At 41.4% G+C, this 14,236-nt stretch overlaps 1 protein-coding gene across 2 annotated transcripts in view; it reads left to right on the top strand.

The window, feature by feature from the left end:
• The window catches only part of lrp5 (low density lipoprotein receptor-related protein 5), a 67,681-nt gene that overhangs the window by 45,695 nt on the left and 7,750 nt on the right, over positions 1-14,236 (top strand). For both annotated transcript variants that reach the window (XM_040132375.1, XM_040132376.1), the window contains 10 exons: positions 4,255-4,471; positions 4,596-4,749; positions 6,032-6,167; positions 6,539-6,783; positions 7,720-7,904; positions 9,574-9,722; positions 9,988-10,165; positions 11,558-11,754; positions 12,323-12,525; positions 12,739-12,929. In XM_040132375.1, the coding sequence (XP_039988309.1) occupies positions 4,255-4,471; positions 4,596-4,749; positions 6,032-6,167; positions 6,539-6,783; positions 7,720-7,904; positions 9,574-9,722; positions 9,988-10,165; positions 11,558-11,754; positions 12,323-12,525; positions 12,739-12,929 (1,855 nt within the window). The remainder of the gene's footprint in view (positions 1-4,254; positions 4,472-4,595; positions 4,750-6,031; positions 6,168-6,538; positions 6,784-7,719; positions 7,905-9,573; positions 9,723-9,987; positions 10,166-11,557; positions 11,755-12,322; positions 12,526-12,738; positions 12,930-14,236) is intronic.

Raw genomic sequence — 14,236 nt, 5'->3', positions numbered from 1 at the left:
GGTATTAAAATCTCACCACGCAGGTGCCACAGAGGAAAAGTTTTACCACAGTCTACCACAGCAGGGTTTGGTTCTCTTTAGGTGTGGTACTGGGGGTCAGGCTGGAATTCTTGCGTTAAACAACATGAGGGGCTGTAATGGTGGGGTTGTGTTGTTTAAGGTACCGGTCAGATATGAAATACAATCCAGGGAATCCTGTTTGAGTAACAGATCCATGAGTTGGAAGGCTTATCAGAAACCAAAACAAAATCCCAGTGGCAGCCATTTTAGCCTTCATCATGACAACCATATCTACCTATCTGTTCTCTAAATGTCTTACTTTCTCATAGCACTTCAGTGTTACCCCGCATGAAGTCACACTTGCAGCTGTGGAGGGCTTTTCCTATATTGGGTGTAAATAAATGGGTCAAATATGAGAGGCCCTTGCCTCTGTCTGAGGGAAGCAGGACACAGCCATCTCCACTGCCATTGCTGCGAACCCAGCTGTTGTATCACGCGTCCTTTTCACCTCCTACAAGTCCATAACATAATCACAGTGGTTTATAAGCGTGAGACCATATTCTGAAGATGAAACACCCTAGACCGATTTACATCCAACATTTTGTCAACAGCTATCTACAAGCACCTTCAGCTGCCTTTCAGTTAAATATCAAAAACATCTAAAACAAACTGAGGAGAAATATAAAAATCAGAAAATATTCAGTCAGTTAAAAGATACGGTTCAGAGTTATTCAAAACAGAAGGATAGTGTGCAAACAAAAGCCTAGTCGGGTTTGTAAACAGTATTTTGGATGAACATCTTGGTGTCCTTAATACATTTACTGCCTGAGAAGTGAGCTGTGGCAGATTAAGGCATCATTTGATTCCATAACAATTGAAGTGAAGGCCACAGATCTGAAATCATTAAGTTGTTAAGGGTCATTTGTCTGAAAATTTAAGAACTAATGAAAAACTTAAATGGAAGTTTGGAAAACATGTTGAAAGACACTTCCGCATTCTTCAGCGCACTGGCGCCCATAGCCTTACAGGCTACAACAATGAGGTAATAAATTATCACAGTTTCACAGGTGGGAAGTTGTTCTAATAAATTGATATTATCTGAACAGTCACACTTCTCGAAACAGAAATAAAAGGTAACATTAAGCAAGTCCTGGTTACTAGTTAGTCCTGGCTCCTCATTCAAGTTAGACAACTTTTCTGTCAGTTTCAAGATGAGTGTAATTTCTTGGCAAGTCACACACAAATCACCTATATTCTTGTTGAATACCACTTAAGTCTGCTTGAGTCACACAGAGGTGAACATTTTCTGATATGAAAATCCACTGTAGATGGCAGCATAAAAGAAGCCACTCACTACATATCTCGGTCACAAATCTTTGAGAGCAAAATTTAAAGGATCCTCACTAAAAAATGGGTTTTTATGATACAGTATTAAATTGTCAGATTTTTTAAACTGTCAAATACGGGTATCTGTATTGAGCTAAAGAAGGCCAGAGTTTATAATACTATGTGATATGATAACACTCAAAAGGTAGCGCTGTTTTACTGGCAAACTCAGTGTGTTGCTGGATGATTTTGCATTGTGTTTCAGCCAAAAAGATGCTAAAGCCCTCTGTGCAGTGTCAGTCAGTTCAAACATGGCCTTACACCCTCCAGTACACATGCACAGGAACAGCACCTACATTTGATTCTGTGCTTAAACATGGCAAATAGTATGTTAGCATCTTAATCCTGACCTAATCCTCACTTTAGTATATCTGTTTGCCATGCACATATAGTGTAGCAAATTGTCCAACAAAATTCCTCCCATTTGTGAAATCTCTGGCATGGCACACTGAAGAACTTCAGCAGTGCGTGACAGACACACACACACAAACACACGCCCTGACGCAGGCTGCAGATGACTGTAGTGTGTCTAAAATAAAAGCGTGTGTCTATTTCAGTCGACGCCAGTCCAGTAATAGCACAGGCAGTGAGGAGGAGGGCTGGACACAAATTCTAATTGCAGCCTTGTCAATTGCAGCTCTCTCTTTCCGCTCGTAGAAACATGCATACGCATGCACACACACACACACACACACACACACACACACACACACACACACACACAGCACACAGCAGGGGATTGTTGGCAGGGGTGCCTGTATCAGTTTTCAACAGCCTAGTAATAGATGCCTTGTGACTCATGTGTGCACGCGCACACACACACACACACACACACACACACACACACACACACACACACACACACACACACACACACACACACACGCAGTCAAAACATCGTGGATTGTCTGTGATTTTGTAATTAGAAATCCCAAAGAATGCATACCATCATATTTTCATTGTTTCATCTCACTCTCCATTCTGAACTGTGATCTGCTGCTGTTAGGGTTTCTTTTGAGAAGTGAAACACAGCTATGAGACAGGTTGAACTGAACTTCTCAACAAGGTTGAATGCTCTTTAGATCTGATTGTTAAGGAGGTTTTGGAAAGAGTTTACATTTGTATAAGTAGCTGTTATTTTGCAATAAGGGAACTAACAACTCCTAACGTAGGCCTACCCAAAACCTGAAATTTAAGGAAGCTTTAGTAGCACTGTAAGTACTTCCTTGTATTTCCACTGTATTGTAAAAACCTGGGACTTTTTGGGTATAGATCATGAAAAAAAGGAACACAGCTGAAACAACTGTACTGTGTCATTTAGCTATGACTGTGTCATTGTTATATCCTGTTTGGTAGGTGAGTGAAGCTAGTGGTTGTGGGACAGACAACAATAGAGAAGTGGCAGTGATACTTTTACTGATTTTTTTTTTTTCATGTTTATGCTGAGTTATTTCAGTCTGCTCCATTGTGTGTGTTGTGGCTCGTAAGTTTTTTAGAATCTTAGGTGAAATGTTGTTCCTTCTCAATATACATAGATGAAGTAGTAATATGCAGCTAATTAGTAAAAGGCTTACGCTTGATGAACATCCAATACCTCAAGCAATATCAGAATCGTAAATAAACACCAAATCATGCATATGGCTATGTTGTCACTAGGGCTGCAATTAACAGTAATGTTTCTTATTGATTAATCTGCCGATTATTTTCTTAATTAATCAGCTTTATCCTCTGTTTTTTTAAACTCTAGAAAACTATGAAAGATGTCCCTCAACAGTTCTCAAGAGCCCAAAGTGACGAATTGAGATGTCTTGTCTTTTCCAACCACCAGTCTGAAACTCAAACATTGATTTACTGTATTGTAAGAAAAACAAAACCAGCAATTTAGCACATTTAGATGCAACCATCAAATGTTTTTCATTTTGCTTGAAAAAGGACTAAAGCAGTCAAATGATTACTAAAATAGTTGCCCATTAATTTTCTGTCGATCATCTAATGGACTAACTGACTGATTGTTCCAGCTCTGTTTGTCAGATTTGTGTGTCCTATGAGAACGTTTTGTATTGTAACTCAGTTCTGTTGTTCTGGACAACTGTATTTGCTTTTGTTTTCTGTATTTTCAGCAGCTTTCTTTATGTTCCATACGCTGTCAAATTGGTGAACTGATTTACAAATTTGCTATTGTTTTACCAATTTGCAGTGTATTTTTTTCCTAACGCAACACACAGTTCATGTTGTCAATGTAGTGAAATCTTCATTTTCTTGTGTTCATCAGTTTTTTTGTGTCCTCTTGAGTCGCAGTGTATTGAGCTCCCTCTTGGTCCTCCTGACTTTCCATTCAGATGAAGACATTAAAACAAACTGTGTTTACTGTCTCTGTAGATGTAGGTTTTTTTTGGACACATAATTTCCTGTGGACATCCCCGTTTTCTGCCTTTTGCCTCATCAGTATCTCCTCCATCCTGTTTCCTCCAGCTCTTCTCTTCTCTTTCCACCACTTTCTGATCCTCTTTACCCACAACTTCTGTATCATATGTGCTCTTCTATTACCTTCTGGATGGACATGGATCCCTCCCCTGGGAAGTCAAAGGTCACGGTCATGGAGCTGATTGATTTGGTGTCATGGACATTCCGTTAGGTTGTCACCAGATTCTTTGGGACATTGGAGGAAGTCTTTTACCTTTCTGGATTTATTTTTTAGTCTCCATACAGTTGTACTATCTAACTATCATAAGTATTATGTTCCACCATAGCTGGCACTTTTTTTGACCATGAAGAATGTAAGGCTGTAAGAATGAGATTTTAATGTGCATTCCAGCCTTGAAAAAGCTCAAAAAGTTTCCTCGTCTCCTCTTTGTGCTCCGGTCTCAGGTGATCAACGTGGATGGCAGTAACAGACAGACTCTGCTAGAGGACAAGCTGCCTCATATTTTTGGCTTCACTCTGCTGGGTGATTACATCTACTGGACTGACTGGCAGAGACGCAGCATCGAGAGGGTCCACAAAGCCACAGCTGTACGAGAGATCATCATCGATCAGCTGCCAGATTTGATGGGGCTGAAGGCCACTAAAGTGACAGAGACCTATGGTAAGGAGGACCAGTTTTCAAGTGGTTTCTGAACAGCAGTAGAACATGCTGAGCAAAAGATGTAAAATGCTGTATGACATAAATGCTAATATTTAGAACTTTCCCTCATTCAAACTGTGTCCAGGTACAAATGGCTGTGCAGTGGATAACGGTGGATGCAGCCATCTGTGTTTCTGGCGTCGGCAGGCTGTCAGCTGTGCCTGTCCCATGGGGATGGAGCTCCTCTCAGACCTGCTGACCTGTGTGGTGCCTGAGGCCTTCCTGCTCTTCACCAACAGGTATGCCCACCGGTCAACCTGCAGTTGAGCTAAAAAGACCTGCTCACTGTTCCATTGTTCCTCTCACCTGCTACTAGTGTTCTATTCACGTTGTTTATATACAGTAAGTTACAAAAAACATAAGTAAAAAACAAATGTCAATAATGAGGACAAGGACACAAAACACCTGTAGGACATTGCAGGACTGCCATTGCCTGGTTCCTAGGTGAGTGAGTCTGCTACCTCTTAACAGGGCGTAGTATTTGAGTCTGTCGTTTCTGTCTTGAGTCGCTAGACATTCTTTTTGTTACCTCAGACTTGACTTGGTATGTGCCACTGGTCCCGGTATTATGGCTTATCTACACAAGAAGCGTTGCCATTTTATGCATGTTTGAGGGGAACTGATTTGCTTCTATTATTAATCCATAAAGTCTAGACAGGCAGCATTGCAGCTTACATTTTACTTGTGCTATATAAACATAAACGTGACCCAAAGCATATTTTTACGCTTAAGTTTATAGTGACTGTGTGTTGGGCTCTCAACGCTGCCATAAACACGGGTCCTGTGTAGACATTAACGAAGCACTGAAACTGCCCCTCCTGCTCTGCTAGCGTGCAGACATTGTGGTAAAGTCCTTGGCCTCGAGCAAATCCAGTGGACTATCTTTTTTTCCTGCCTTTCCTGCCCAGTGCCATTAGCTGCTCTCATAGCAGACTGGAACTCTGCTCTGTTGTTTACAACTGCAGGTATTGCTAATGTTCTGTAGTGTGTCCTTGCCATGTAACATCTAAGCATCCTCTTTTTAGTTGTGTAGTTTGGCACGAAATGTGTGAAAAAATATCAATGCTTGAATTCATTGAATATTTAGTTTCTATCATAATTAGTAATCATAAACTTTAATCATAACTTTAGCAAATAATGCAACATTTAGGCAAATTTATGTTGTTCAATGTTTTCATCATATTCCAAACTTTTTTCTTAAAACTGATGAGTGATTTAAATTTTTATTATAGTTCACTCTCACTATGAACAACAATAAGACAAAAGTATGAAGAATATTGCATAGCCATTGTTTTGTTTTTGTTCCTTTAATTCTTTCAGTGTCTCAGTCTAGATTTGGTTTCACGCCCGTTTCGACTCAGTCATGATTCTTGTCTCAGCCTCAGCTGAAGTTGTCTTCACTGTAGTCCTGCCTTCTTATGACTCTGAACAGGAATAAATGGGTGTGAAAAATGAGTGAATGAGTGTCGTGAGGTTGTAACTTTGCAAAAAGGACATTGTCTAATGCCATTTTCTCCTCAGGGACAACATCAGGAGTATCTCTTTGGGTACCAACAGCAACGACGTGGCCATTCCTCTGACGGGGGTTAAAGAGGCCTCAGCTCTCGACTTTGATGTATTTGAGAGGAGAATATATTGGACAGACATACAGGCCAAGGTGGGCTGGGCTGTCGAAACTTACTGAAGTTTTAGATTGAATTTAAGTTGTGTGAGATCAAGTTACACACAGAGACACATGAAACATGATATTGTATTTGAAATGAGTTGGGTTGTATATATATGCTATAAATATTTCACTAAAAGTGTATGTTATATTATTGAGCCAGAATACATGTTGTGGGCAGTTTGATGTTTATTTGACCTGAACTAGTCGGACAGTGCATTTATTCCATATTTGTCATTTTGGTAATTTCATGACTTTGTACTGAGGCATGGTGAGGAAAGCTGGGATTTGAATGGGAAATCTGTTCTGCTTCTTCCTGTTTTCCTCCCACTCACTGTCCTCTCACTCCTTTCTCTTTCTTTCAGACAATCAGCAGAGCATATATGAATGGTAGCTCAGTGGAACATGTCATAGAGTTTGGACTGGACTACCCAGAAGGCATGGCAGTTGACTGGATGGGTCGTAACATCTACTGGGCCGATACAGGCACCAACCGCATCGAGGTGGCTCGGCTGGACGGCCAGTACCGGCAGGTTCTGGTCTGCAAGGATCTTGACAACCCGCGCTCGCTGGACAACCCACGATCGCTAGCACTGGACCCAGCCAATGGGTAGGACTGGGAGCTGTAGCTTTTAAAAAAATCAGTTGACAAATTGACCTCATTTGGTAAATCGTGCAAAATCAACGGCCTCGTCATTTGACTTCCTTCATACATTTCTACATTCTACTTAATGTTCCACTTCCAACATGGACAAGTGTGTAACGTACAGTATATGGCATGAAACATTTGTGACTGCTGGGACTGTGCTCTGGCTGCAAACAGCTGAACAGTTGATAAGAACAGTTTGTGGAGCAGCCATGTGGAAGTGATTCACTGTCAGACACCTGTATTATACTGGAGGTTCACATCTTTCAAGGGTATGAGTTGCTGCCAGTGACTTCATGTAGCGTGTGTCTTCATTCTGTCTGAGGAAGTGAGAGTGTAGCGATGTCACTGTGATGGTATGTAGGTACAGCAGCCAGCGTCCTGCCTCCTTTATCCCCATAACCTCCAGCTGAGAGAGAGATGATGCTATAAAACCTGTTTGTTTTTTTAGCATGGCCGACATCATCACTGTTGATCCACGGCCAAACCACCCGGAGACACTCTGATCTGCCTCTGTTCGACTCTGTGTGTGTGTGTGTGTGTTTGTGTGAACGTGTATGGCCAGCATGCCAAATTCCCTAATATGTCACTCACTTGGTGATGTCTTGGTGATGTCATGGCCCAGTCAATACGCTTGCCTGGAGACTTCTGATGTCATTTTATGATCACATACCCATGTTCACACATTAATAAAAACAAAGTTGTCTTCTTTCGTAGAACTTGACAAAAAAAAACAAAACTGGAAAGCAAAATGGAAACAGGTTCCCATTCTGTCATCAATTATCCAATGAAACAAGTATTGTATCAGAAAAAAAGATTTTACTGAAACCAGCAGAGCTTTTTGATACTGATAGCTCGCTCATCTGTGTCCCAGGCTGAAACAGTGTTTTGTCTCTGCAGCTACATGTACTGGACAGAGTGGGGTGGCCGACCTCGTATAGCCAGAGCCTACATGGATGGCAGCACCATCATGACACTGGTGGATAAAGTGGGCCGGGCCAACGGACTGACCATTGACTATGTGGACCATCGCCTATACTGGACCGACCTGGACACATGTATGATCGAAAGCACCAACATGCAAGGTTTGGGCCCGCACACTAACAGTCTGTCAACCAGGCAGTTACACACTAAACTATCAAAATATTCTTTGTGCATCAATAAGAGGCACATGACTCATTTCTTTGTAGACACACAATTTGAATCAATTTGTTGGGGTTGGTGGGGTAGTGTTATTCTCTCTACACACACAATTTGAATTCACATCTCAAATGAACGGAATCAAATAATTGTTAGCAGAATGTATTTATTAAACTCATGGATCCCGTAAATCCTTAAAAAATAAGTCTCCATACAAATCTCTATTCAAGTTATATAGTGTTTAAAGCCCACATATACACTTAGTTGGCACAGCAGCGCTGAATTCTCCTCCTCTTCCTTCAACCCCCTTCTCATTTTTTCAGAACTGTTTTTCTTTTGCTGCAACTTCAACACGGAGAAAACACAGTAACAGACTGAAGAGTTAACCATGTAGATTGTCAAGTTTACAAAGCATGACCAGAGAAATAAGAACAAATTGTCATTAGAATTCATAATCCTTACATCCTGTAAGGCGGCGTATTTCCCTGTGTGGGAATATGTGGGCGGCGTAAAGTTACAATCACGTTTAAAATCAAATCCCTCAGATTTGAGTCGATCACTCAAAAGTGGGCATGGTTTAGTAAATACAATGCTGCAATTTGAAGCTTTGTAAAGGACGGTTGACCTCCATCCACACCTCCCTCACCTGCTTTGTTAGATCAGGAGAAGAATGAGGGTGAAATTAATCAATTAAACCTCAACCATGCTCTTCAGAAAATGTAAACAAAGCTTTTGCTGACTCATATCCAAACACACACTTCTTACCCATGCTATTGCTCCGCTAGCTACTGCAACCTGTCAAGAGCAACCGGTCAAGTGCAGTTTTATATGATGGTGGTATTAGATGAGATTCTGTAGCTTTAGAATAGAATTTGGTATCCTTTATTTTACTGTGTCTTTACTATTTACGTTAACCTGGTTATTTATTTACATTGTAGAACTGAATCAAAGTATATTTGTGACCTTAAAAATAGTAGTTGAATAGAAAAAGTTTAGATGCAATTAGTAGCTTTTCAGTGGATTTTCAACTGCATCCCATTCTCTAGTAAATGGACCTTGAATTCAGATTATTTTGTCAAAACACAATGGAAATCCATCCTTGGGCAACACTGGCTTGATCAAGACACAACCACTGAGTGGTTGCTGTGGACTTGGTGGAATGATGTTCAGAAAACACCTATCTACCAGACTGTACATAAACAATAAGGAAATATGACTAACAGCAGCTGTCTAAAGAACACCAGCAAGTTGACTAACAACAATCAGTTTCCAAGACTTTCTTACAATAGTTCTTACCTTCACTATGGAGAGCAGGTTATTGCCTCTTTTGTGTTTTAGTTTTTGGCAGACTAGTCACATTCTCACTCACCTCTAGTGCCACCATCAGGCCGACTTTTGCTCCCATCTATGTCCCAAACTATTATCCCCACCGGTTATGCTTATGAATGTTTTTGATATTCTTAAATGAATTGCGAGCTTCACTTCTGATGATGTAAACACATGTAATCCACTTGTACTTGTTTAGAAATCTTAAAATGATAGTGGCAGCTTTGCTTGACGTTGTTGATAACAAGATGACTTGTGGGTTTATAAATGTTGTCTTGTCTTCTGCAGGCCTTCAGAGGGAGATCATAGTAGACGACCTCCCTCACCCCTTCGGTCTGACTCAGTACCGCGATTTTATCTACTGGACAGACTTTAACCTGCGCAGTATTGAACGGGCAGACAAACGGAGTGGACTGAACCGCACTGTGGTGCTGCAGGTGTGGAACCAGTTTAATTTATGTGTCAAATTTCAGCAAATTCTTTAACCAAAATGTTTGTTTTTAACTGTTATTGTGCTCCTAACTTGTTCTTTTATAGACTTGTATTCTGGAGGACACTAAATAATGTGGAAGTTTATTTTATTTTTATTAATTGTTTGGCATCAAAGTGATCACTAAAGATTGGCTTAAAATATCAGCTGGTCACAATATATTCAGTCCAGAGATACGGAGCTTTTTCCTGTTAACATCATGGTTTCCTCAGGGTCAGCTGGAGCTGATGCTGGACATCCTGGTGTTCCACTCCTCCCGTCAGGATGGAACCAACGAGTGCTCCCATAACAACGGCAACTGTGCCCACCTCTGCCTGGCCACTCCCGCTGGTGCCCAGTGCCGTTGTGCCTCCCACTACACCCTGAACCCTGATGGACGAAACTGTAGCTGTAAGTGCAGAGCTCCTGGGATTTAGAGAGACCGGTACAAGAGAGACGCGTGTATGCCTGGGAATGGAAGGCAACTGGTTTGAATCACAGCACTGGCTGTAAAAACAAATGTCTTTAATAAGTGTAGTTGAGGCGTCCTTATGATTTACATTTCCAGAGCGCTAATATCATCAGTACAACGACATAGTCATCTCATACTCAGCACTCCTCTCATTCATTAATTGTTTTCTATTTGTTCAACACTAAAAAAATAAATGAAATGAATAAAATGCCACCTAAACGGAGCCATTATGCCCTCTGAGCGACTGGTGGGTTTTTAATGATAAACATCTGTGCAGGAAGTGTTGAGTTCCATTGATGGTAGCTTACTGGATGGAAGCAATTGGAAATAATTAATGAATAGAAACTGTAACAGAGGAAATAATAAATAAAGGCCTGTATTTAATATCAGCCTTTGTCAAACAGAGGCCTGTCCCTTTCTGCAGCTGAGGCGAATAAAGGCCACTATTTTAGAATTTACACTACAGTTGTTTCAGTGGAGCTCCTCAATGGCCAACAGTAGAAGACACAATAAAAGCACATTAAAACAGGAAGCTTCAATACCATTATTTTTAACTTCAGTGAGAATGCATGCATTTGGTAACACTTCTCTCCTTTTAAGCATTTAGAAAAAGGGAGCAAAAACCTTAACACAAAGGTTTATTTTTAAACTAATATTGAGGTCTTATCCAGAAATGAGTGTAAGTATTTTGTAACAAGACACAATGCGGTAGGCAGATCACGGACTTCTAAAAGGGTCTAGAAAAATCTTGGAATGGGCTGGCTCATGTTGGAAACATTTGAAATGATTTGACCTCTCTGAGAGGTATTTTGGGTTGTTTTAAAGGTGCAGGTACTTAAAAAAGTTCACAGTTCAGTCATAAAACATCAACAGTGAGATGGGTGGAAATTTTATTCTGTGTAAGGGGTTTCCCTGGCTCTCTGCTGCCATGCAGCTTTAGATGGGAGTCAAGAACAAATGGAACAGAAATGACTGAAGTAAAAGGTAAAAGGATCAACCTGTGTGAAAATCTGCACACACACGCATGCAAACACACACAGACTCGCACAGCATACTTCTGTCCCCTTGTGGAGGACCCTCACACTTCCTCAGCTCTTTGGACCATCATTCAGAGCGGTTTCAGCTGTTCTGATAGGATAATGCGTGCATGTGTGTGTTTAGGCTTAGCATTCTGGGTTTTGACCCTGCATGTTTGTCTTTGTATTTCACAATATGCACTTAGTAAACTTCAGCCCTCCTTTTGCCAGAGAGAACACTGTGTCCACTCAGCGTGCTCACTCCTGCTCTCCATTCCTCCATCCTACCCCCCCCCCCTCCTTCTCTGTCTGCAGCTCCCTCTAGTTTCCTGCTCTTCAGTCAAAAGGCCAGTATTAGCAGGATGGTTTTGGGAGAGCAGAGTCCTGACATCATCCTGCCCATCCACGTACTGCGGAACGTCCGAGCCGTCAGCTACGACCCGCTGGACCGGCTGGTCTACTGGCTGGACGGACGACAGAATATACGCAGGGCCAGAGATGACGGAGCCATGGTAAAACTCACCCTGATACACACACTGAGAGCATGTGAGACCTACTGTAAACCTATTGTGGCTTCCTCTTATTTGGTGGGAGACTTGTATGGGCAGCGTGAGAGATTCAGACAGAGCCTGAATGTGGGTGTCTCATGCCAAAAACAATATTAAATCCAGAGTCCTAATTTGAGAGCACAAATTAAATCGAAAACACAAATTAGTTGTTTTTTCTCCATCACACCTCCCAGTCTCTGTAGGTTTGAAACGACTAAATTGGGACACAGCTGGAGTCTGGTAATTTTGGCCTGTAGTGTTCCCAAAAAACAAATGAACAGATGGAGACTCCTAACAAGAGTAAACTAACTGTTGGAGAGTTAACAGCTCTTCCAAGGCCCAGTGAAAATCAACCATGAGGATTATCCTGCTCCTATACAGCTTCATGGAAAGATAAATATTGTAGCAAGATGCAGATTGACAGGTCTTCTGTAGTAGCGAGACAGAGAGCAGCTTATAAAGCTTCGCTCGACTTTGAGTGATGTCAAAATGAGTAAAATGTTGAACTTATGACCTCTGTCTTTGCCCCCAGTCCATGATAGTGAGCAGCACTGTTCAGCCAGTGGACAACCAGCTTCATGACCTGAGCCTGGACCCCTACAGCCGCCACATTTACTGGACCTGCGAGACAACCAACACCATCAATGTCCAGAGGATGGACGGACACACCGTGGGTGTCGTCCTGAAGGACGACACCGACAAGCCCCGGGCCATCGTGGTCAATGCTGAAAAAGGGTAGGCTCATTAGTATTTTGGTGGCTGATGTTGGCTCCACAAAGTAAATGCTTTGTTACATTAAGATATGTCGTAATCTATGTATGTAAGGAAATGAGTAATGTGAATAAGCAATTCCAAAAGTATAACTGAACTTTCTGGGGTATCCCAGTGATACAGTCAGAATAGGCAGTTGCAATGCCCTAAGTAAACGTGTCTGTCCCCCCTCTGCAGGTACATGTATTTCACCACAATGCAGGAGCGCTCAGCTAAGATCGAAGGAGCCAGTCTGGACGGGACAGAGAGAGAATCTCTGTTCACCACTGGTCTGATTAGACCAGTGGCTCTGGCTCTGGACAATAAACTTGGAAAACTGTTCTGGGTCGACGCTGACCTCAAACGCATTGAGAGCAGCGACCTGACAGGTGAGTTACCATAAACTGAAGCAATTTAAAAAAAAAAATGTAATTAGGTTGGACCTGTAACGTTTTCTTAAACACTTTTAACACGACACGAGAAATTAAATGTAGTCTCGTTCCGCCTGTAATACATTTTCCGTTCACTGAAATAAATGTATTATTATTTATTACCGTCATCTCTTATGCTCAAAGAAAATCAAATCTGTTGAATAAACCTTGACATGCTGTGAAAGAGGAAATTTTATGTTGCTGTAGAGATTCCTTTCATTAGTCTATAAAAACTGTTGTCGCCTTGCGGGGCGACCAGGTCAAAGCACGACAATGGTCTCTCATTATATTTTCACTTTACTTTCGTGCCATGTGTGTGGATGAATAAATGAATATCCAGAAAAACTCTGTATATACAGCATTTGCGCTAATAGGCATTAAACATTAGTCCCAGTTTATTGTACTAATGCTTCTGCACTGTCAGATATTACAAAACAGGCAGTACAATTTGCTCTCTAATGATGTTAAATCATGAAGCTGATAAAAATGTACTGGATTTACCGCGAGAAGCGGGGAGACTGACTTGAGGCTTCAACAGCTAAATTAGATTGAGGATCCTTTCGGCTCATAATGGCTTTACCTCGCTGCTGCTGCTCTCTCTCTCTCTCTCTCTCTCTCTCTCTCTCTCTGCTCCCTTTTGCGCACCAGGGGGCAAATATCCTTGTTTCTTTCTTTAGAAAAATCAGTTGAATGATAGTTAAAAATTGACATAATATTAATTGTTTGCTTTGTTTTCTGCCGCATCTGTCTGACCTTAAGATCTGCCATAATGAATCATTTCCAGCTGAAAGTTTCGACTTTGGGACTGATGTTCACAGTTTGTAACTATGATAGGCAGTTTCAGCTGTCTGCTACAGCTCAAACACTGTCTACATTTTGGAAGAATTATGTTGAGTGGCTTTAGCGCAATGCAGGTATGAGTGGAATCATGAAAGACCAGATGCCCATGGCATATTTATAGTCACAGGCAGCCACATTGAAATGTGACCAAAAACAGACCTTTACTGAAGCCAATCCACACGCACACACACATCGATATTATTTGTTGAACTGAGACCAAAGAACACAGACAGAGACAGATACTGCAGCCCTGATTTGCCTTTTTTGGTCAGATGAGTGGAGCCAACTCCAAACAGCCATTTTTCACATTCACATGCAGATCAGCTCATCGTGATGAGGGTGATGAGTGAGTGCGATGCCATTTGCTTTTTTAACCGGTGATAAGTACAGTGTAAATGAAAGAGAATATTTCAGTGACGCTATTC

This window comes from Xiphias gladius, chromosome 8 (genome assembly GCF_016859285.1).
Source record: "Xiphias gladius isolate SHS-SW01 ecotype Sanya breed wild chromosome 8, ASM1685928v1, whole genome shotgun sequence".
Classification (NCBI taxonomy): Eukaryota; Metazoa; Chordata; class Actinopteri; order Istiophoriformes; family Xiphiidae; genus Xiphias; species Xiphias gladius.
This window is presented reverse-complemented; position numbering and strand designations above follow the sequence as displayed.